The sequence below is a fragment of the Marmota monax genome, unplaced genomic scaffold (assembly GCF_021218885.2).
Source record: "Marmota monax isolate L192 unplaced genomic scaffold, Marmota_monax_Labrador192_F-V1.1 WCK01_AAM20220418_F8-fsc00027, whole genome shotgun sequence".
Taxonomy (NCBI): domain Eukaryota; kingdom Metazoa; phylum Chordata; class Mammalia; order Rodentia; family Sciuridae; genus Marmota; species Marmota monax.
Genome location: NW_026694617.1, coordinates 6,364,475 through 6,389,368, shown reverse-complemented (window position 1 = coordinate 6,389,368; position 24,894 = coordinate 6,364,475). Strand labels below are relative to the sequence as shown.

General features: G+C 37.9%; 1 protein-coding gene across 13 annotated transcripts in view; it reads right to left on the bottom strand.

Moving 5' to 3' along the window:
* St7 (suppression of tumorigenicity 7) overlaps positions 1-24,894 on the bottom strand; it is a 269,462-nt gene that overhangs the window by 54,130 nt on the left and 190,438 nt on the right. For all 13 annotated transcript variants that reach the window (XM_058572121.1, XM_046422419.2, XM_046422411.2 and 10 more), the window contains one exon: positions 6,380-6,494. In XM_058572121.1, coding sequence (XP_058428104.1) covers positions 6,380-6,494 — 115 coding nt within the window. The remainder of the gene's footprint in view (positions 1-6,379; positions 6,495-24,894) is intronic.

Genomic DNA, 24,894 nt, shown 5'->3' with positions numbered 1-24,894 from the left:
TCCTGGAGATTAGTGCTCTATCTGACATGCATGTGACAAAAATTTGCTCCCAAAATGTAGGCTTTCTCTTCACTTCATTGATTATTTCTTTTGTGGAGAAGAAGCTTTTTAGTTTGGGTCCGTCGCATTTATTAATTCTTTATTGTATTTCTTGTGCTTTAGGAAGTCTTGTTAAGGAAGTCAGATACTAGGCTGATGTGATGAAGATTTGGGCCTACATTTTCCTCTACTAGGCATAAGGTCTCTGGTCTAATTCCAAACTCTTAAACCATTTACTTCTCTCAATATGTTTTATATTTTTCTGCTTAACCTATCTTTATTCAAGTTGTTGCTCCTGCCATGAATGCCTTCCAAGTTGTACTGGTATTTGTATTTGCAAATCTGCTTCAAGACTCAGAACTACTGCTATGTCATTAATGAAAACATCCCAGATCCTGATCTCACCTTCTTCCTCTTCTTTCTGTGCCCCATCAGGGTCAGAAATAATCTCACTTCTGCAATTCTAAGATAATAGTTTTAAAAATATCCCTAATGTTATTTATCATATCCTATATTTGTTCAGAACATTTATGCATATTTAGTTCCCTGATAAGGTTAAAATCATCTTGAGACCAAGAACCATATTTTAATTGATTTATTCCACATATCATTATGTATTTCTTAGTTTGAGGATATGCACATATACAAAATAATATATGAATGAGTACATAACTAATAAAAGGGAATAGAAAGTATCCCTTTACTTTAATTGTAATAATACTGTAGGCTGAAATGGACAGTCTTTTAACATCACGGTTTAATTATAACTGTTTTTGTAGTCTTAAATTATCCACTATAACTGCTTTTAAGTTGCCTTGAGAAGATGTTATATCAAAGTAAGTGCTGGGGATTGAACCCAGAGCCTTGTGCATGCTAGACAAGCACTCTACCAACTGAGCTATGTCCCCAGCCCAGCTGGTTTTCTATTTTTTTTTTGTTTGTTTGTTTTTTAAACCACAGAAGGTAATTTATATCTTGAAAAAAACGTTGTGGCTACAGACTTTACTAGAAGTATTTGTGCTTGTGTGTTCTTTTTTTTATTAGTTGTTCAAAATATTACAAAGTTCTTGACATATCATATTTCGTACATTTGATTCAAGCGGATTATGAACTCCCATTTTTACCCTATATACATAATGCAGATTCACATCGGTTACACATCCACTTTTTTACCTACTGCCATACTAGTGTATGTTGTATTCTGCTGCCTTTCCTAACCTCTACTATCCCCCCTCCCCTCCCCTTCCATCCCCTCCCATCCCCTCCCTTCCCGTCTTCTCTCCCTACCCCATCTACTGTAATTCATTTCTCTTTTTTCTCCCCCTTTCCCCTCCCTTCCTCTTATATGTAATTTTGTGTAACAATGAGGGTCTCCTTCCTTTACCATGCAATTTCCCTTCTCTCTCTCTTTCCCTCCCCCCTCTCATCCCTGTTTAGTGGTGATCTTCTCATGCTCTTGAGATTGATCAAGAATCATGAGGTTCAGGAGTAGCAATCTCGGTTCTTTAGAGTAGCTAACAGTTTCTGAATTCTTAATTTGTATATCCCATGAAGTTCTAAATACTTACCAGGAATTAAACTACTTTAATCCTCCCAACAAATTATCAACTGTGGGATCTTGGGCAATTTGCTTAGCCTTTCCAAACCCTGATTTCATTTCTAGAGAACGAAAGAGAGGCTTAGAAGATTGATTTGTTTGAGTTCACTCAGTGAGGACTGGAAGGGCCAAGCAAGGACCCAGTCCACTTCCTCACCACTGGCCATGGCTTCTTTTTAGAATTAACCAGACAGGCAGAGCTGGATGCTCCCAAAGGTACCCTGTAGCCCTCACATTCACTTGCACCATGTGATTCTTCTAAAACTTAAATGCACAAATGATCATGAATAAGAAATGCATGAATCCTTTTCCAAGCTACCACTCTAATCTTTGAGACTGACCCTTCAAACTAGGTGACCTATAAATGATTTTTTAAAAGCTCATAACAACTGCTACAATGGCTTCAAATGAAGGTTCTGATGAACTCATGATCTTGAAAACATTGCTATCTATCTCTATAACAAATGTATGACTGAAAAAAAGGGTGATAAATCACAAAATAAATGATCACTACACATCAACTTCCCTTTGTGAGAAAAGAAATCAAATACAAATTGACTGAAGATCGTTTCAGGAAAAAAAATAAGCAAAAAAAAAATGACATACATTCATTTCTTAAAGAACGATTAGAAAGAAATCTCACAAGACAATTTGGCATCACCAAAACTCTGCACAACAGCCCTAGACCACGTAATTCATGACTTTAAGGATGAGAGGGGCAGAGCATGTGGCTTCGGCAAGGCTTATGTTTATAGGAAACACATGGGATTTATAGCTGCTGGATCTGAATGTGAATCCCAGCCCTGCAGTTGTCTAGGAATGTGTGGTCTTGCAAGTTACTTCAACTTATAAACCTCAGTTTCTGCATCTGCTCAAAATGGAATTACTGCCTCATGGCAAGTTATTTGATGGTACAGATAATGCCTATGATATGCTTGGACATGAAAGTTTCTCAATAAATTGTAGCTAATAATAACAAGTACAATGGTATTGGTAATTTAAAAATATATATACTGTCAGCAGCAGAGAGAGTAGGTGCTGGTTAGTACCTCAACCTGGAGTGGACCCCTTGGTTTGTATCCTTGGCTCTCCTTTCCTCGTGGCATTCATATTGTATTTAACAATGATCTCAGTTGATCTCGTTTCTCTCATACCATCTACATGCCTTTACTTTAACATCTTAGGCTCTTCCTGAGAGCAAGGTACTTCTCAGCCACACCACAGCTAAAAAGTGGAGCTAACAAATAAACTTATGATGAGGATAAATGGGTTCATCTGTGAAAGCTTAAAATCATATATGACACAGACACATTATAAGAACCAATTAAATGCTAGAAAGTGCTGTTGCTGATGTTGTTGTAATCATTTGGTGAAGGTCATTATAGAACCAGGACCAACCACCTGGATAAAAACTGCCCCATATAATGTTGGTTAATAAATTGGAAATAGAAGAGTATGAAAATTCTTGGCAATGAACAAGTAGTGTTTCAGACTAATGGCCAGAATAATAAAACACAAGATGTTATCTCAAGGGCAAAACCAAAATTAGGTTGCAGATTATAAGGAGGTTCAATCAATTAACCGGGTAATCCTAGTAGAGACCCAGGGTTTCCAAAGTGCTTCACTATAAGAGGAGTTTGAGAATATGAAAGATTTTGAGACTCAAAGCCAAATTTTTTTTAATGATAAAGAATAATGAGGCAAGGAGAGTACATATTGCTTCCCCCACCCTCCCCCCCAAAAAATATCCTCTTTTCCCTGTGTCTTGCCATTTTTCTAAACCCTTTTTTTTTTTTTGCCAAGGTTAGAAAAATAGCATTGATCCCACTGTGTCACTTCCCCACATACCACTTAAGACATTCAGCTACCTAAACAAATGCAATGAACAACTGCCATTCTTATAAATCTTCCAAGAAACAGCTATGCAACTAGAGAATCCTGGTTTGCAAAGATAACATATAATCCTGTTGCTTTGGGTGTGGCTTTGTGCAGAGGGATGTAGGGGCTGGAATTTAAACCACTGCCTCCAATATCTCAGAGATAAGAATGATGACACTTGAGCCAGGGTGAAGAACAGGGTGTCCCTACAAGCTGTCTGGCCTTCAAACCTTCTGAAGCACCTACTACTTTGCACAGGGCCAGATAAGAGGCCAGCAGCCCAGTCAAGATCCTTTGGGTCTCCAGAAAAAGTAACAGGGAGGAACTTGAAAGAACCCATTTCAGGGTATGGGATGAGGAACAAGAGGCATGTTTTTCAACAGTTGTGAGTGGTTGCAGTGCACCCCTCAAGAACAGTAACTTCAGCAGCCACTTCATTATATTTCTACTGTAAATGATACAGGCCTGAGCCAAGTCAGCACCAAAACTCCCTACAGAATTTAGTGGAGGTTAGGTCATCTGCACTCTATTGACAACTGCTGAACTGAAAACCTCTAACAAGGCATCTCAGCAACAGTATGTGGCCTGCCACTAATGAGGCTCTTTTTCCATGAATAATGAACAAGAACATCATCTCTGTTGCCAGGTACACAACATAAACAAAGCTCAACACAGGCCCTTGATATGGTGAGTTTGTCCATTTGCAACAAAGGAATTTTTCAAAGTGTGAGCCAAGTTTTAGTGGAGGGTGGGACAGTCTGTTGTAACAAATAATATGAACATATGTTATCAGAATCTAATAAATCAGCTTTTGGTTATTGTGGAACAGAGGCTGTGCGATGGGACACAGGGAGACAATGAATAGCTCCAAATGAGTTCATTTCTTTATTTTGCAATCAGTTTTATAACACAGGCTGATGATTTCTGTAATGAACTGAGATCTTCATGAAAGGACTCTTATGAGACGTGTGATCCCCAAGGCACTATTGGTTAAACCTTTATTTCTTACGCCTTGATATATCAGGCTGAGTACTGGTCAGCAATGGGATAGGAACACTGGAACCTTGTTGTGGCATCTGGAAAAGTGCACTGCCACCTGAACCCATGGACATGGGACTAGGTTTCTTTGGTATTAAAAGAAGCTTGGGCTTGGTTGTGGCTTAGTGGTAGAGCACTGACCTAGCATGTGTGAGGTACTAGGTTCAATCCTCAGCACCACATAAAAATAAATAAATAAAATAAAGATTCATTGACAACTAAAAAAGAATTAAAAGAAGAAGAAGAAGAAGAAGAAGAAGCTGCTGCTCAATGTGAGGGCACTGTGGCTACAAGAAAGCCCCTTAGTTTAGGCTCTCAATCTTAGACCACTGTTCAGCAGAACAGTAAAATTCCAGCACGTAAACAGAGAATAAAAGTGAGCTGACATGAAGGCCAAACAGTCTTTATTTTGTATACTTTAAAGTGTTCCACAGATACTTTTCTTTTTCTAAAATCAGTTCCATACTAGGTAGCATTTATCTTCTTACACAGGGTGTTCATGTCCACATAGCAAAAAGATGCCATCACTGGCAGAGGGCATTTAGTTCCCACCAATTTAAGCAAGAATTTGAGCAAAACAAAAACAAAAAGTCTCAAAAGGCCTCAATTCGCTCAACTGTAAGGAAAACAGCTCCAACCCATTTCAGAGATTCCTTATGAAGAATTTTGTGAAATTTTATGAAAAATAAGACCTAAATGAAAGTTTGCCCTACATGCTTGACGAATTCCTGAGACTTTGTGATCTGAAAAATTCTTTAAATGAATTAAACATGCTTACTAAAGAAAGAATATCTTATAAAACAAAACCAAAAAAGATTATGCAATATAAGTAACACTCCATAATATTCATTTTACATGCAAACACATTTATTTCAGGGAGAAAGTCAACAAAATAAGACAGAATAATATGAAGTTCTGCAGAGCTTCTAGTAGTTAGGTCATGACAGGTAATTATGCAGATAATTTTTTTTTGTATATGGTATTAAGAATTAAACCCAAGACTGCTTTATCCCTGAGATACACTCCTGGTCCTTTTTACTTTTTTGTTTTAAGACTGGGTCTCGCATAGTTACTGAGGCTGGCAGCAAACTTTCTATCCTCCTGCCTCAGCCTCCCAAGTCACTGTGATTATAGGCATGAGCCATTGTGCCTGACTTATGCAGATAATTTATGTACAAAGAATCAAATGGTGAGTTCACAAATAATGGTAATATGAACAGAAGAGTTTAAAATCTCTAGGATGTACCAGTTAATCTTCTGGTTTTTTAAGAACAGCAACCAGAATGGTGAAGAGACTTTAAAGCCCATTCTAAAAAAAGGAATGGGGATATTCTGCTAGTGAGGAAAAGACCTAGGGTAAAACAGACAGGATTTTATCTTCAAATATTTACTGAGCTGTCACAAGCACAAGGACTACTAGCCATTCTATATTGCTCCAGACGCTCAACATGACCAACAGGTAGTGCTCACAGGGAACCAATGTGGTGCCACAGCAAGACCTCTAACACTCTGCTGCCAGCACAGTGACTCCTGACCATGAAGGAATAAAGCAGAGTGAATATAATGACCTGCTGGGGAGAGAGCACCAGGGGAGTCTGTGGGGAGGGATGGAGAGGATTGGGCACAGGCCACATGATGTTTCTGCCCCTACTAAGCATGAATTTCTAAAGATTCTATAAAACACCATCATGAAACTGGAGGTAAAATTCTTTGAGAAGAGAATTACCTAGCTGCTATGCTACTTGAAATGATCCTTTCAGTTTAGTCACTGGGACATGTCAAGAAGAGAGCGAGTTCTCAAGAACATACAAACAGCTAAGGACTCACCGTCATATTTTGCTAAGACTGCCTGAACGTCAGCATATGCTTGAAGTTCCAGAAGGGCTTCTAAAAGATTTTCATGGATGTTGAACATGCTCAGAAGAGGGAACTCCTTCATTAACTAGAAAAGAAGACACCAAGGAATATACAACATGATGTTTGGATATACACAGTGAAATGATTACTACAGTCAAAACATTTTAAGAAATAAATATTTCTCTTTTTAAAAACATTTTTAAACTTTGTTTTATTAGTTTACTTTTTCATATGGTGCTGAGGATCAAACCCAGTGCCTCACACGTACTAGGCAAGTGCTCTACCACTGAGCCACAACCCCAGCCCAAATTTTTAAAAATTTTTTGTACCAAGGCTTGAACCCAGGGTCTCATGCATGCTTGGCAAGTGCCCTACCACTGAACTTACATCCCCAGTCCTTTTCTTTTATTTTGAAACAGAGATCCACAAAGTTGCTGAGGCTGACCTGGAACTTTTGAGCCTCCTGACTCAGTTGCTAGGATTACAGACATGTACCACAGAATCAGGTTTCTTATTTTTTTAAAGCTATTACCGAAGCATAATATTTTTCTAGCATAAAAGTATAATTCATAATACTGGATTATAAGTTTTCATATTATTATGTTTTAAAACCCAAATAATTTTTTTCTATTTTTTTCCTGAAATTTTAGAAAAATGGCAGGTTTGACTTTGTGAGACTCTACTTACAGTGAAGAAAATCCAAAAAAGAAAGATTTTCATAAAAAACTGAAGAAGATGGTCAATAATGACAAAATGTTATAGAGAAACCAAATAAGGTAAAAGCTAAAAAATAACTCACAGGCTTTCCCAGATCAGTGGTAAGCTTGTTAAAAGCAGTTTGGATGAAAGCCAGAGAACAGAAGGATAAAAAAATCAGGCACTATTCTTTTGAGCATCCTGGGGGGCAAAGGTAAGGAGAAAAAAGTAGAAAAGTAGCTAGAAGGTGACACAGTTGAGAGAAAATTTATCAGTAGGGACAGGGATGGTGGTCAAGAAGGAAGTTCACAAGTTCCTGCCTGGTGGCCTCAATAAAATAGGAGTCAAGATTGTCTTCTGAAACAGGGAGTACCTGGTGGGAAGAAGTTTAAAAATAGGAGTGAATTAGTGGCTAATCTAATTCACAAAGGAGAAGAATAATTATGTGAAAATATAAGGATGGCGAAGGCCATCTCCAGGACCCAAAGAATTGCAGACCATGAATTTACAGAGGCTACCACTGCCATGGTTGTTGAGTCCCAGCTAGCAGTGGTCAGCAGTCCAGTGACAGCAAGACATCTAATGATGACGTGGAGTGTGGGCAGACCAGATTAGGTTCCATGAAAAGTCAAGGAGCAAGAGAGTTGGCTGTAATGGTGAAACAATGGTTAAAAGAATGGCCCAAACCTTCTAGGTTAGATGGAGAAGAAGTGAGGTCCAAATGGAGTTAAAATAAATAAAATTAAACTTCATGGGAAAGCAAAGATAAAGAAGAAAGGACCAAGAATTTCAGAGTAAAATCTTATCTTAGAGAAAGGTATCTCGTTGTAAAAGACGATCAGATCCTTCATAAAGCACTCATATATTTATGTTCCTCCATTAATCTCCCAAATGGATCAACTGATTTCTACTATAAAGACTTCTAAACAATTGATGATTCTTTTTTATGTCAACATCTTTAAAGCAATTATGCTGAGAGAAAAACAGGCTAATCCACTGCCATGGAGGAACTAAGTGGATGCACTGCAGGGACTTCTTCCTTTATTAGGAACATTTACCATATTGTTTTGTTTTTGAAAGCCAAGAATCATTTACCATATCTTTAAAAATAAATAATTTTCTGGAACCCCAAAGAGCATCATATTACCAGTGAAAAACACCTATCAAAAGGATCATGTGTTCATGACTGACAGTCTGAACCCCACTGAGGGACCTGCAGTATTTTCATTGTTAGTAATGGAAGTGAATGAGATGACACCACGCATTGTTGCTGTTCTGCAACCAATAAAAGTATTTCTTGTTCTGGTTTACTTTGATTCTGGCTGACATCACCCTTCAACTTCTTTCTCGCTAATTAAAGTTTGTTAGAATGAAAGCTCTCTGCCACTCAGCAATTGGCAACACAATAAAGGCATTCTCTAAACTGCAACATTTAAACATTTAGTGGCCTTGACCAATTCCTCAGGTAACATCAAACTTCAAGGAAACCAATCACATTCTGTAATTTTAAAACTGTATTTCCAAATATTAGTTGCTAAAGATTAAAACTTGAGTTTTACTCGAACCCAGTCAGACCCTGTGCACCAATAGGGCAGTCTCAGATAGTCTAAACAGAACTTTTGTGAGGGCTTGAGCAGCTGCTCTTTCACCAGAAGCTTGGACAGAGTATACTGTGCTCCCCAAAAATAATCACCAATGAGAGGCTTTTAAACATGAGGAAGAGCACATGTTGGGGAGTAATCTAAGTCATATGACAATTTGGAGACTTAGCTTTCTTTATTTAACATAAACAAGATGGAAGAGTGAACCTTCTGCTACCTCTATCACTCTCCTTAGCCCTTTGTAATAATCTTAGAAAACAAGCCTATGAATGCTCTCCTAGCCTGTTACCTCCCCGCTACACCACTCACTGTAGCAGCTCTCCCCACACCTCTTCTCCATCTACTGGTCCTGTCCCACAATATAGCTGACTCAAATCCCTCTTGTGGATACCCTCCAGTCCTCTTCTTGCTTGACCTCTGCACCATTTGACAGTTTGATGAGTTTTTCCTTGAAACTCTTGTCTCTCCTGGCTTCCTTGACACCATTTTTCTCCTGGGTTTTTCCGTACAGTACTTGAAGCTCCCCATCACCTGCTACTTAGGAGTAAATCGGTTTTCAGGTTATGTTCCACTTCCTCTTCTCATAAACAGCTGATGTCTAGAATTACTTTTGTATCCAGAGACTCAGTCTTTATGGGATGGCACCCACATGCCAACATCCTGCTCCAACCTCTCTACTAAGCTGTCGGATCAATTTATAAATGATCTTCCTGACAGGTCAACCCCTGTGTCCTTAAAGGCAACATACCTAACACTGAATTGATAACTTCTCCTTCTCTAGATTAACACTTCAAACTTATTCTTCCTCTTTGGTATTTTCTATTTTGGAGAACAGTGCCGTTAATGTGCCTGTCACCCTCTTCTACAACACTACAACCACTTTAGAAGTCCCCCAAACACCTTAATTAATATGTAAAAAGTGCTGATATCTTTCATCAAGTTCATAGAAAGCTGTATATGAAAAAAAATTAAAAAGCCTTAAGAATCAGTACCGTCTTGTCTTTTCTCTGATGTGCCGCCAATAACTTAGCTTCTGGCTTTATACTTTGTCTAAATTGCTTAAGTAGCCACCTTAGTTGGCCTGCTTCAGGTTCACCTCTATTGATTAGCTCCTTGCTAATGCAGCAATATTCAAAGGTGAAGTGATTGGACTGTGAAAGCTGTAGCCTCTTCAGTCCATCCTAGTTTAAATGAATAGACTATAGGCAGGTGAGGCATGGCTAGAGTAGGTGAATCAGTGGGGGTGTGCCCTGGATGGATGCACCTTCTCTTCATCAGCCTATCTTCCTAGATGACATGAGATAAGCAGTTTTCCTCTGCCTCACCCTTGGGCCATGATGTTCTGCCTCATCTTGGGCCCAGAGCAATGGAGACTCTAGACTGAGACCTCTGAAACTGTGAGCCCCAAACACACTTTTCCTTCTCTAAATTGTTCTTGTTAGGGCATTTTGGTCATGGCAACACACAACCTCTTTCCTATCTACCCTTCACAATGCTATCGTAAAGGCTTCTAAATATACACACTAGATCGATCATGTCCTTGAGGGCCACAGCTGTCCCACTAGACTATAGATGTGGCTAGATCCATCACAAGGAAATAATCAGATGTGAATAAAAATTTACAAATACCTTGTTTATCACATTATTTCTAATAGAAAAAAATGCAAGCATCTTAAATCTTAACCAATTATTAGACACTAAATTATAATAAGATTCATCCTCTGGACTATTACATGTAGTCAGTAGAATTTCTCAAAGAACTTTTAATAGCATGCCCAGAAATGCTGGCAAACATTTAACATTAGAAAAAACAGGATACAAACTATGTTTTGCAATTAGATCATGCTTTTCTTATGTCTTTATGCATAAAACATACTTTGTTAGAAATATACTAAAAAGTTTTAACAGTGACTATTTATGGTTGGTGAGATTAAAGATGTTTTTTTATTTCTTCCATATTTTCTGTATGTTCTATTATTTTTAGAAGCCCTTTGCATACATTAGATACATTGAGGGGGGAGAGTGAATATTTTTAAGAATACTGGCTTCATGTCAAATTCAGGATACAATCCAAAATCTTTTGCATGCAAACAGTCCTCCATGACCAGTCCCTGTCCGCCCCAGCAGCCTTATTTCAGTCACTTCATGCACACTCTGCTCCAACAATGGAAAAGCTTTCAGTTTCTTAAATGTGTCATCTTCACTAATGTTTCTATCTCCCAGTCCCCCAGCCCTGGAGCACTTTCCCTTCTTCCTCCTTAGTCAATCTGACAAACTCAACTTTTATGACTCCTTAACCTGCCCCCAACTATTGACCTTTTACCCTCCATCTGCAAGCAAAGTGCGCCTGACTAAACTACCAGAGTCCTAGTCACAATAGTCTTCTGATCCACCTTCTTCATGAGTGGTCTGGTCAGGGACTGATCCATCATGGTGCTCTATACATACTTCATGAATGGAATGTTTTTTTCACATTCTATTCCTTTGGGGACATATTCTATGAGTGCTGCCACAGACCTACTTCAGGCTCTTAGGTTACATATCCCTGAACATGTTGTTCTATTTACATCTTCCATTAACCACATCTTGGAAAAAGGTATAGCTAGAAACTGTAAGTTTTGACTCTACATACAGAAGAAATTTATTTCACAAAAGTGTAAGAAAATATTTACATATTTACATATTACATATTTACAGCTGCCTACATATGTAGTTGATGGTCTAGAGAAGTCCCTACCGCTGAAACTCTTTATGCAGAGAGTCCAGTCACAGGTCAAGGATATAGACCTTTCAAATCCTGTAATTCCAGAGTAAAAAAAAAAAAAAAATCCCAGCTCCTAAGCACTATTTTAAGTCCCTTTCTCAGCTCAGTGCCAGATCCCTCTTGCCTCTCCAGTCTTCTGCAGGATTCAACTCTACCCTTGTCAGACCAGACTGTTACACACCATTCCTAGAATTCTTTCTACAGTTACTGGCCACTATGTTTTTGCTCAAGCTGATTTCACCACCTGGAATACCTTTTTCTCTCATTTACAAGGCAGCCTGTCAAAATCACCCCACCCTCCAAAGTACAGATCAAATGCCACCTCCTAAAGTCACAGCAGCATAGAAAGTGAGAGCCAGAAGAGCCCATGGAGATCATCCAAACACCCTCCTCACTTTACAGACAAGTTCTTCCCACCCCCGCCCCACCAAGACACAAGGAAGGCTGCAAATTCAAGTGATTCAGCCAAGGTTAATGCCGGGACAATGATTCAGCCCCAGTCATCAGCACTGCGTCCAACTTTCAACACATCAGACCCCTCCTCTCTGGACTGCCAAGTGCAGGAGAACTAAGCCACTTTGCTTATGCTTCTGATACAATACTTAAATATCTGCTTTGTACTGTGTTTACGTGGATTTAAGAAGTAGCTGTGTCAGGAAAAAACCCTGTATTCAGAGTTATTTCTGAGTTGAAATCCAACCTCTGCCACTTACTACCTGTGTGATTTTATAAAACTTACTCTGGTTTCCTAACCTCCTGGATCTCAGCTCATGTGGCCATCTTCTCAGGTTCTGTCTACCACCCACCCCACTCACACTGCCATTTTCTATAGCTTCTATTATCTTCTGAGATCATTTTATTTGTTTATGTGGCTGAATATTAGATAACCCAAAAGGCAAAACAGAGAAGAATTAAATAGAGAAATAACAGGCAGTAGTATTATTGGAGGGATCAACAAACATTTCTAAAAGGGTCAGGGAATAACTATTTTGTGTTTTTTTTAAGCCATATGGTATCTGCCGCAACTACTCAACACCAACATCATTGCTTGAAAGCAGCCACGGACAATATGTAAATGAATGAGCAAGGTTCTTCTCATAAAACTTTATTTACAGAAACAGGCAATGGGTTAGATTTAGCCCATACGTCTTGGTATGCTAACCCCTTATTCATAGGAATCAGATTCAAAAAACCAAAGAATTTTCATAAGAGTTTCATAGGGATAATGTACTTTTAAAACATACCATCTCTTACACATAGCTGGTTCAGTAGACTGTAGTACTATGGAAGAAAGCCCACACTAAGCCCAACCCAATCCCTTGCCCACCATTTATGCGTCTCTAAGGAGTGACACACTGAGATAAGCATTGAGTAGGAGGGACTGAATTTCTGTAAAGGGGGGACTGAATAGATGAAATGGAGTCTACTCACATGAGCAGCAAAAAAAAAAAAATGAGCTAGAACTGAACTTCTCTGAATGTGGACAAAACCGAGCAGTTCTGAGTGATGAAATACACTGCAAATATGACACCATTTAATCCAATTTTAAAATGCACATAAGACAAAACCACATGTAGTTTACGGGTATATATTATTAAAATGTATGAAAACAAGCTGAAGAAATAAACGCATTAGCACCATAGAGGAGGGAAAGGATGTGATGGTAGTCACAGGGAGGCTGTCACTTACCTATATTATTTCTGTTAATTGAAAAGAAGAGGAATGAAAATGTGCTAAATAAATAAATAAATAAATATTATCAGCTTATTACACGTAGTGTTATTTGTTTTTTAATTCTAGATAGTACAACTGTTATTTTTATGTTATTCTTTATATGCTTTTGTATTTTAAAAGTTTCTTCCTCAAAAATAGTAAGTTCATTAGATGTACTTTTCATGTGTGATTCCTCAGGTCATGAAGAGATCAATTTTCATGAGATGTAGAGTTGTTGTGTTTTCTGTCTTTTGAGGCAAAATTGTATATTCCCATTTGGGGTTTGACCATATTGCTCCTGAAATTGTTGCTAGTATCTAAAACAAGATGTCTCTGACTAAAGAACATTTAGAGAATTTTCCCAAAAAATATTTTGGGGAAAATAATTTGTTTCAACAGATTTTGACACACTGTATATGAATTCTATAATGATATCAAATTATTGTTAATATTACATGAATCAAAGCTTAGTAAGAGTTCTACTTTTTCATTCTCTGAGTTGCAGGGAGTAGGTTCATTACAGATTTGGTATAAGGAACTATGAAAATAACTATTTTATCCTGAAGGATACTTCAGAGTTAAACTAACTATAAGTAAGTTTCTCCCTATCTAATCCTCAGCATTAAGATTGGGGTTAGGCATAGACAGACTAATAAAATTTTTTTTTGTCATAGAATTCCATCTTGTTTCTTATCCTAGAACCACATCAATGACCCCCATGCTCATTGTTTTCAAAATAAAAAGGAATGTATTTTTTATGGTTTAGATATGAGGTATCCCACAAATCTGTGTTAATGCAGGAGGTAAAATTATTAGATTATAAGAGTTGTAAGCTAATTGGTCCATTCTAATTTGACTGGACTAACTGGTGGTAACTGTAGGCAGGTGGGGCATGGCTGAAAGACATGGGTCACTGGGGGTGTGCCCTGAAAGGGTTCACTATCCTTGTGGCCCCTTCCTCTATCTCTCTGCTTCCTGGCCTCCATGAATAGAGCAGCTTCCCTCTGCCAGGCCTTTCTGCTATGATGTTCTGCTTCACCTTGGACCCAGAGGAACAGAGTCAGTAAACCTTGGAGTAAATCTCTGAAGCTGAGAGCCAAAATAAACTTGCTCTCATTTAAGTTTTTTGGTCAGGTATTTTGGTCAAAGTAATGCAGAAAGAGAAGTGGGGGAGAGAGAGTGTGTGTTTATCATGGGAGAGAAGACACATTTTGGAAGTCAAGAGCATGGCTACCTTGGCAATCAGATCTAGTTTTACGTTCCAGGATGGTGGAGTTTCTGAAACCTGGAGGATGACACCGACTTCACAAGGTACACATGGCTCCCACCCAGACACAGTATGGGGCCATTATCTTTATATGATGTTGACAAAGGTATAGTGCATTTTTGAAATATTATTTGTTTTGCCATGGTGTGACTAATTTCCTTTTTGTTTTTAGTTGCATAATACCATGCAGTATATCTCTACATGTTTATTTAAAAATAATGTATAAAAATGACTTGGTGACATAATTAGCCTTTCTATTAAGAAAAGACTACAATTTCCATATCAAGCTTGAATGAAAGCATATAATAAATACAGAGGCCTGTTTTCTATAAGCTAAGTCATTCTAAATAAATCTTTAAACTCACTCACTATCTAGCATAGTTCTGTTTATTTATTGCTTGCTATCTTCTCCACACTGGTAATTGCTTTCTCCTGGCAGCAAGAAATTTATATGCCCTGTTTTGCCCAAGTATTACAGTTTACGTAGAAGGAAAACACTAACTCTCCTATAATTCCTCTAATACCTATGGGGAAGAACATGGGATGGGCCAAGGATAGAATTTCAGTTTCAATTTTACATCATCTGGCTATTGTCAGTTCAAGTTTATTTCAATGGAAGAATTTGAGGCACTTCTGAGGTTAACATTTATGAGCTCAAATGGGGAGGGGGAGAAGAGAGTTAATTCACTGGATTTGAAATACTCTATGGACATAATTTAGAACTACAGTCTGTATGTTTTTTTCTCAGCTGACTTACAGGATGAAAACAACAGTTTAAAGCTTTCAAGTTTGATTTGTATCTATTTAAACATTTTATTAGTTTAGCTATTCATGTATTGTTCCTTGAGTGAGAAAAGCAATGGGAAAATTCTTACATATTTTAAGGAAGAGGTAATTAAAAGAGAGCCTTAGCCAGATTCCTACTGAGGTCAATGCAGCCTTAGCCTAATTAAAGTTTATAGAATTTGGCCTGTATTGTATTCAAACAGCAGATACTATTTTCTTATAGCCACAAGTTTGACATTATTTAATTACAGTTTCAGATAAAGGCATAAATAGAAAATAGAAAGGACACTCTATATTACTTGGTTGTTATTTTGTCAGTGATTTTTACTCTCACTATGGGACATAAAAGGGAAATACTTGCTTACATTAGAGTCCTCAGGGGCCCATGAGAGTTCCATTTACACAGATCACTACAAAATGCAGCCTTGAGAGGATTAAACACACTAATAAGAAAAGTCATTTTCAGAACTAATTCACAGGCAAATATTAAGCCACATCTATTGAAAAGTAACACATTCAATACCTGATTTGCATGGACAGTTAGTGAAATCACCAGTTAACTAGCGCTTCACTGAACTGACACATTATGTAAATGCATCCACTAACAAGAACTAAAGAACCCAACAAGGGTTGCATGCATGAAGATGATCTTAAGTGAGTTCTGTATTTTCCACAGATTCAAAAGATTATCTAAATAATTACCTACTTTTTCCTGTCAAAATTGTGTTCTACTTATTCCAGAAAGGTAATTTGCTTTAAAAATTTCAGTGAACAAGGCAAACTTTTTATTTACATAGCTCCTAACAAAAACACTTTCAGCACAAAACTTCCTTTCCGTTTGTTCCTCAATCAACTAAAGATAAAACAAGCACAACCCTGAGCAGAAGCTAGAAAATCTTCAGAGATTCTCTTCTTTGACCACTGCCTGCCTCAGTGACATTTTTTTAGCTTATATCTAAGAACTTTCCTTTCCAAAACTTTATCCATATTAGGGGGAAATTTCCCTGTTCCAAACTATGGCAAACTATAATGTCAGGATCCCTCAGAGGGAAAAAAAAAGAAGTGGCCTTTGTACTGTTTTGAGGAAAAGAAGGGTTAATACCCTCCTCAAAAACTGATGGGCAACACTTTGAGTACAACATTTCTGTCTCATATGAAATAGCTTAAAATAAGGCTGAAACAGCTGAAAATAGCCCTGAGATCATGAGCAAACCTGGACAATTTGATGCATATTTGAATAGCTTGGAAGCAGCCCATGAACAGGAGGACCATAAGCATCTTTCACTCTGTGATGACATGGCACTGCTCTCCTATTCCAGGAGTGGCCTCGGCAAGCAACTATACACACTGGCCAGCAATTACTGTCAGAAAAGACTATTCATGCCAAAGCCGCAATCATTGTGTTTGGCAAACATCCTTCCACGTTCACATGGGTAATGGTAAATACTCAATTCAGGAGACTAACTTATTAGTTATCCAGGGCAGAGTTAACAAATACTTTGGCAGACATATCACAACAGGGTCAGACTGAAAATGAGCTATAATGGAAGATTCATTCAGGGCAACAAAGGTGGGTACTCACCTGTGACACTCCTCTATAACCTGCACTGTAATCTCTTCTACTTACAGTGCTCTCCTTCCTCACCAGCCCTTCCCCCTGAGCCCTCCTGGAATCTGTGTCCATGATTACACATTCCCAACACATCTATACATTATTTGCAGAACACTAGCCTGAGTTCATCCATTCTTTTGCAGGTGTGGATCTCTGCCACAAACAAACCTTTATCTAGTAGGCAGATGTAGGCCTGACTTCTCCTGGTTCCCCAAAGAACACACATATCATTACTATTTAGCAATTGGGCACCAGTTCCTACTCCTTGGAAGCTCATGCCATGATGCAGTAGCCCCTGTGACCATTCATTGGCCATGTTTTCCACCAAGTAACACACACTGAAGATTTTGATACCTGGCTGTTTTCTTACTCTTGACCTTAAGACCCATTCTCAAAGTAGATGATTTCAGTCCATGTGGACATACTAACTAATAACCTAGACAGATGCTTTTTAAAACAAGACTCTCTCTCCTCTATAATTCAGCAACCCAAGGACATAGCCAAATTCCACAGCTTGACACTATCTAGATATGTCTCACCTAAAGTTCAAATATGCAGTGTTCTGGCCAGAATGTTCTGCTCTCCAACTATCTTACACTATTACTTCCACATTAGACTTCCTTCTCAAATTTTACTAAGATCACCAATGTCTTGTCCTTCTTATTCTTGTTTTTTGTTTTGTGTGTGTTTTTTGTTGTTGTTGTTGTTGTTGTTTTGGTCCCTATCTTTTTCAGGCCACTCCCATTACTCTTAAAATTCTTTCTTCCTTTTGCTCTGGTAAGAGACCACTCTCTTGGTTTTACTCTTAGCTTTCTAGCAGTCCTTCTCAGAAGCCAGCAGATGCTCCTCTACCCCACCTCTCAATGCTAGAGACAACTGGGACCCACTCGTTAACTTTCTTTTTCTCTTCTCTTTCTCTCTACAAACATAATTTAGGAGTTCTAGAGCCATATCCAATTACTGTTCCAAAATCCCACCTGGAGATATAATAGGTATGTCAAACTTAACACAAGTCACACAGAATCCTGCTTTACCATTAGAAACCATTCCTTTCCTGTTCATCCTTCTTTTAGTAAATGGCATGACCTCCACCAAATTGAAAAGGCTAAACACTGCATGTCTAGGTTTTCCTGGATTATAATATTTCTTTTTTTTCCAATCTACTTAGCAATTCATTTTTCAAATAGTTATTGGGCAACTAGTTATTGGGTGTGCTAGGCACTGGTCTACTGGAAAATGATAATAAATATACTTTAAAAAAAACTGTGCCCTCATGCAAGTAAAATTCCAGGGACAGAAAACGAAAAATTTTTAAAAAATGTATGGATTGCCAGATGGTGATAAACTGTGAGAAGAATGAATAAGGTAGGCACAGGGTTAGGGAAGGTGGTGTAGTGCAGGCAGATACAATTTTCAATAGAGCAACTGGGGAAGGCAAGACCACAAAGAAGATGGACACTCCTGTAGGAACTAGGTGCAGGAGCAAGAGAATTCCAGGGGAAGTTCCAGCCATGAGAAGGTGCTGAGCCTGGGAGTGAGGCTGGCAACCCAAGGTCAACAGACAGCAAGAAGGCCAGTGTAGCTGGAGGAGGCAAGGCAATGGGCCTTGACTGTGCAGGGCCTCACAGGCCACTGTTTGAGCTGAAACTCTAGGTGAGTCAAGAGAGCACAGGAAGGTTTTATGTTGCTGAGCAACATTATCTAATGTATGTCTCAAATGGCTCCAGTCTAGCAACTAGGTGCAGTGTGGATGCAAAGGGACATGAGTGGAAGTAGAAAGTTCAGTTAGTTGCCTTCTTGATATATCCCTGTGTGTCAAAGAGATATCTTCTCTCTTGTCTCTTCTTACAAGGCATAACATATTATTTCTAAAAGGCCACATCTCCAAATATCATCACACCGGGGACTGACGCTCAACATGTAAATTTCAAAAGAAAGCAGACATTCAAGCCATAGTGTTCCTCCTGTCAATCCTACCCTCCTGATTTGCTGGAATTCATCACTACTCCTAAGAACTTCATTGTCAGTGGTCCTCTCTCTTTTGTATGTGTGTTCAACTTTTCCTTTTCTTCTCAGTCTTTTCCCACTAATGTTTCACATGCTCAGGTCTCCAGCTGCTTACAGTTCCTTTCTAGGTACCATAACCATTCGTTCTCTTTTCTTTTTCCATATAACTTACTGAAGAGCTGTCCACTACTCCAGTAGACACGTTACCTCATGTACAGGAGACAATGTAGTCTAAGTTGCATCCTTTACATCCTACTGATCTCGCATTTACCAAAAACCACCAGCTACCTCTTTGGAGTAAAATGTAACAAATGCTTTTCCTCATAACAAATATTGCTGAACACTGTGTAATGAATCCTGGTCTAAGGACTGTTGCCATCACATGTATATTTTCCTTTCTGTGGCATGTGATACTGTTCCTCCCTCCTGAAACACCCTCTTGCTATAGTTTTCATAACACATTTTCCAGACTTTCTTCCCCTCTCTCTCTGGTCACTAGTTTTCAAGTCTCCTTTGACAGAATTATTCCGCACTGCTATCCTCTTCCTTGTTTTTTACTGTATTTACTCTTCCTTCCATAATCTCACCCTCACTCATGACGATAATTACCTTCTACGCAGTCTTTACTGGAACTTCAGTACTGGAACTTCCTCCAGTACAGATCTCTCTCCAGACTGTATGTCCTACTGCCTACTAGACACTTTCATTTGGATGATTTGTACTTAAGGTAGCATGTCTTAAATTGAAATAATTCTCCCTATCCCCCAAACCAGCTTCTTCTTCTGCAATCTCAATCCCCACAAGGGCACCATAGTATCCTAGTTTCCCAGGCAGGAAATTCAGAAGTCACACCAAAGTCTCTTCTCCCTCTCTATTATGCAGCACTCAACACAGGAGGCAAAAACAAAAGAACCTTCCAGCTTCTCTCAAGTCTACCTCTTAAATATCTCAAATGGAAACAAGAATCCCCTTAGAGTTGTCCTACCGGACCCACTAACTGAAACCCAGAGTTCCTGTATGTTTCTCTATTGCTGAAAAGTAGAAGGCAAGGTTGATCATGAAAAATAAGAGTGTCAATTTCTATATCCAAAAGCACATATGTTGTGCTCTGGAAGCAGCATGAAAAGTCCTCAGACTTGTTAGAGAAAGACATTAAATAATTTCTCCCCTTAAAACCAATAATGAGTGAGAACACCAGGCAGAGTCAATTTATTAAGGAATAAATTCCGAGTCTACTTGCAAAATCTCTCTGAAATTCTCATCAGAGTAGTAAATGAAAACTCAGACGTAAGACTTAAAAATGAAGAGGGAACACTGAACAAATATGTCTACCCCCTCCCTCCCACAAAAGCCTGTTGGAATGATAATAAGATGGCACACAAGGAGATAAGTATGTGTCTGTGATGAAAGCAGTGAAGGTGGTTGGGGAATGGCTGGCAGTCACTGAACCATAGATTTTAACAAATTTCTCCAAGATGAACTATAAATGGAACTTGATTAAACTACTGCAGAGGAAGCTGAAGAGGCTACAGCATTCTGAGAAGAGCCCCAGAGAGGCTGCATATTTGGAGTTGGAAGAAAGAGTGAAAGTGGGCTGCGGGGGAAACAACCACACTAATCAACATCTAACTACAGAGCAACTGGTTGAGGAGTTGAGTGGAAATGAATCTGCCTCTTTCCAGTTGGGAGGTGCCCACTAAACACACTGAAGGGGAAAGAGCTTTTTGTGTGGGGAATCCAAAGTTCATAGTCAAGTCTTCTTGTTTGGGCATCTAATAAAATGTGGGTTAGAAAATTCTGCCAATCTACTTCCAGTCTGGGTAGTCATCTATCCACTCATTCAATAAAAATTAATTGAGTGATATTTTCACTGAGCCTAAATGTTAAGAAGGAGCCAACCAAGTGAGGAGCTGGGGTAGAGAAATGCAGGGCTCTGAGAAAGGATTGAGCGTGGCATACTCAGAGAAGACCAATGTGGCTACAGCCTGATGAGTGGTAAACGGGAGACAGGGATGAGATCACAGGAGGGCCTGTAGGCTGTGTATAGTTTGCATTTTATTCTAAATGCAATGGTAAATCACTGAGGCTCTCAAAAAGAAAAGTAACACATTCTAATCTGAGTTTTTAAAAGTAGCTTAGATTACATACTAAGTTAATTATAGCATTTGGAAGAATTCATAGACATTGGTAAGATTATTAAGAAATATAAGCCTGGGGCTGGGGTGACGGCTCAGTGGTAGAGTGCTTGCCTAACATGTGTAGGGCACTAGATTCAAGTCTCAGCATTGCATATAAATAAATTTTAAAAAATAAAATAAAGGTCCACTGACAACTAAAAAAATTTAAAAAGTTTAAGAAAAAACAACGAAATACAAACCCAGATTATAATAAGTTGGGACCACTTGGAAGGCAGGCAGAAGAATAACACAAAAACTTTAAAAATCTTTCCAGTAGAAAAGAAGAAAGGGAAAGGGAAAATATGACATGTAAAAAAATCAAAGAGACTAAAACAGTAATTATTGTTACTCTGGACAGAATAATAATGTCAACAAACAACAAATGGGGTAAGTGAAGCAACCCAAAGCACAAAAGCCTGAGATTTAAATAAAGAAAATATTCAGCAAATTTTTACAGATCAAAAAAATCTATCAAAAAGTTACAAATGGCCAGGCACAGCGGTGCATATCTGTAATCCCAGTGGCTCAGGAGGCTGAAGCAGGAGGATCACAAGTTCAAAGCCAGCCTCCGCAAAAGTAGGAACTAAGCTAAGCAACTCAGTGAGATCCTGTCTCTAAATAAAATACAAAATAGGGCTGTGGATGTGACTCTGTGGTTGAGTACCCCTGAGTTCAATCCCCAGTAACTCACACAAAAAAATAAGGGGGCAAGGCTGGGGTTGTGGCTCGGTGGGCATAATTACATATGCTTTTACAGTGTTGAGGTATGTTCCTACTGTTCCTAGTTTTTCTAATGTTTTGCCTATCATGCATGAAGCACTGGGTTCAATCCTCAGCACCACATAAAAATAAATAAAATAAAAAATTGTGTCCATGTATTACACACACACACACACACACACACAAAGTTATAAATGTAACTTGAGAGTATTATGTTAAACAAAATAAGTCAGACTTAGAAAGTCAAAGGTTGTATATTTCAATCATACATGGAAGCTACAGAGGAAAAAGGAAAAACAAAAAAAAAATATGGAGGGTGGTCTCATAAAAACAGAAGGGACACCAGTAGAGAAAGAGGACTAGGGAGGAGGAAGAAAGGAGGAAAGAAGAGATACTAGGGAACAAAATTGACCAAATTATATTATTATAGTGTATGCTTGCATGAATCTATAATAATGAATCCCACTGTTATGTATAATTCTAATGCACAAATAAAAAGTTTTTAAGATATTTATCACAAACTGATTTTTTAAAAGTTACAGAAAGCTTGATTTTAAAATTTGTAAAAAAGTATACCAAGCAAGTATGAATCCAAATAATATAGAGATATCAATCTTACCCCAACTTGAAAAAATTAAGGCAAAAAAGCACAATGGACAAAGGAAGGATATTATATACTGTAAATAAAAGTATATCAACAAGATCAATAAGACAGAATAATCACCAATATAAATACATCTAATAACATAGACTCAAAATATAGAAAGCAACAAATAATTGAGCATGGAAACAGGAGGGGACTACCTTATCTTTCTCAGAACTTCATAGAGAAAAGAGATAAAACAAGCCAAAATGCAGAAAATTTGAGAAGCATGATTAAAAAGCTCAAACTAATAAATACATATATACTTTTATATCTAATGGGGAATGTATTCCTTTCAAACACAGTTTATAAAACTGACCTCATATTAGGCCTCCGAGGGAGCCCTCTCAAATCCCCCCATCAATATATAAGTCCTTTCAATATAATATGAAGACATCAATTAAGACAAGAAGCTAAAACATGCTATATAGGATAAGATGAAATTACAAGTAAGAGAATAAAGAAGTGCTTAAAATCCAGAAGAGCTTAATGTGAACTTAAGAAATCAGTAAAAAGGAAACAAACACACAGAGGAGAGAAAGATGGGAAGGAGAAAAAAACTAATCAAACCTGAGGGGGAAAAACAGTAGAATTACAAACAAAAAGGTTAAGAAAATAATCCAAATCCTAATTCTTTGTAAAAGATTAATATAACAAACTCCTACCAAGATTAATAAGGGAAAATAAAGGTAATAAGAGGCAAATAAAATACAAAATGAAGAGCAAGAAAACAACTGTATGGTACTTTAAAACTATGAAATAACATCATGAAAAGCTATAATGAATTTGAAATAAATTTTAAAATGCATATATTAAGTATACAGAGTGCTAAAACTGAGATGATGGGCATAATTACATATTGCTTTTACAGTGTTAAGGTATATTCCTACCATGCTTAGTTTTTCTAATGTTTTGCTACTAATGAGAATTTAAACACTCCTACACAGCTCTTCTCAGCAGTAAAATGGCAGACACACTGAAATATCATATGTTCAGCAATCTGAAGATCCAGCAATTCCATTCCTGGGTTTCCATCCTATAGAAAGCTTCTCCATGTATGTCAGGATGTTCACTATACTGCTGCAGGGATAAAGGATAGATGGAAAAACCTGGGGTCCTCCACTAGGATAGACTCAGTAAAACACAACTTGGAACATGGAGGATAGATAAAGCAGCAGTGAGAAGCTATGCACTAGACACCCACAGCAAAACCAGACAGACCTGAAAAATAGTGCTGAGTAAAAAGGTAAAATAGAGATCTATAGGTATGTAAATTAAACATACACACACACACACCCCACTACATTATATATTTTGCAAGATATTGTAGTCATGGCTTCTGAGAAATTGATGAGGTTTCATCTCCCTGCAATTATAAGATCAAGTTGTACAGTAATTGAAGATCCTTACCCCCTGCGCTTTTAGAAGGGATTATATAAAATTCAGATGTCCTGTTACTTTCCTACTGTTCAATGATTTCCTCACTTCAACAAAATAAAAATTTTTTTAGGATCTAGAAGGTCAAAAAATCATCATTTAAGGTAAAAATGAAGAGCTATTTTCTCAAATATCGAGTGTTCAAAGCTGAATTCTTTTTTCTTAGTTCTTTTAAAGGTATACATGACAACAGAATTTATTTTGACATAATTATAGAAGTGGGGAATTCTAGAATTGTTCTAATTCAGTCCCTAGAACTTCTCCTTCCCCTTTCTTTCTCCCTCCACCTGTTCTCTTATTCCCTTACCTCTATGCTACTTATCTTTCTGCTATTTACTTATAGTTTTTTTTTAATTAGTGTTGTGTGGATGTACATTGTGGTGAGATTCACTGTGATTAATTCATAAATGTACATAGGAAAATTAGGTCAGATTCATTCCATTGTCTTTCTCTACCCCATCCTTCCTCGCTTGCCTTCATTCTCCCTTGTCTGTTCCACTGGTCTTTCTTCAATCCTTTTTTTTTTTTTAATCTCCCTCCCCTTATTTTGGATTAGGTTCTACATATCAGAGAAAACATTCTCCAGTTCTATCCATTTTTCATCAAACATCATAAAGTTATTCTTTTTAATATATTTCATTATGTATATATACCACATTTTCTTTACCCATTCATCTGTTGAAGGGCATGTAGGTTGGGCATCATAGCTATTGTGAATTGTGCTGCTATAAACACTGATGTGGCTGCTTCACCTTAGTATGCTGATTTTTTTTTGAGAGAGAGAGAGAGAGAAAGAGAAAGAGAGAGAATTCTTTTAATATTTATTTTTAGTTTTCGGTGGACACAACATCTTTATTTTATTTTTATGTGGTGCTGAGGATCGAACCCAGCGCCCCGTACATGCCAGGCGAGCGCGCTACCACTTGAGCCACATCCCCAGCCCAGTATACTGATTTTAAATCAATATATACAGAGGAGTGAGACAGCTGGGTCATATGGTAGTTCTATTTCTAGTTTTCTGAGGAATCTCCCTATTGTTTTCCAGAATGGTTGCATCAATTT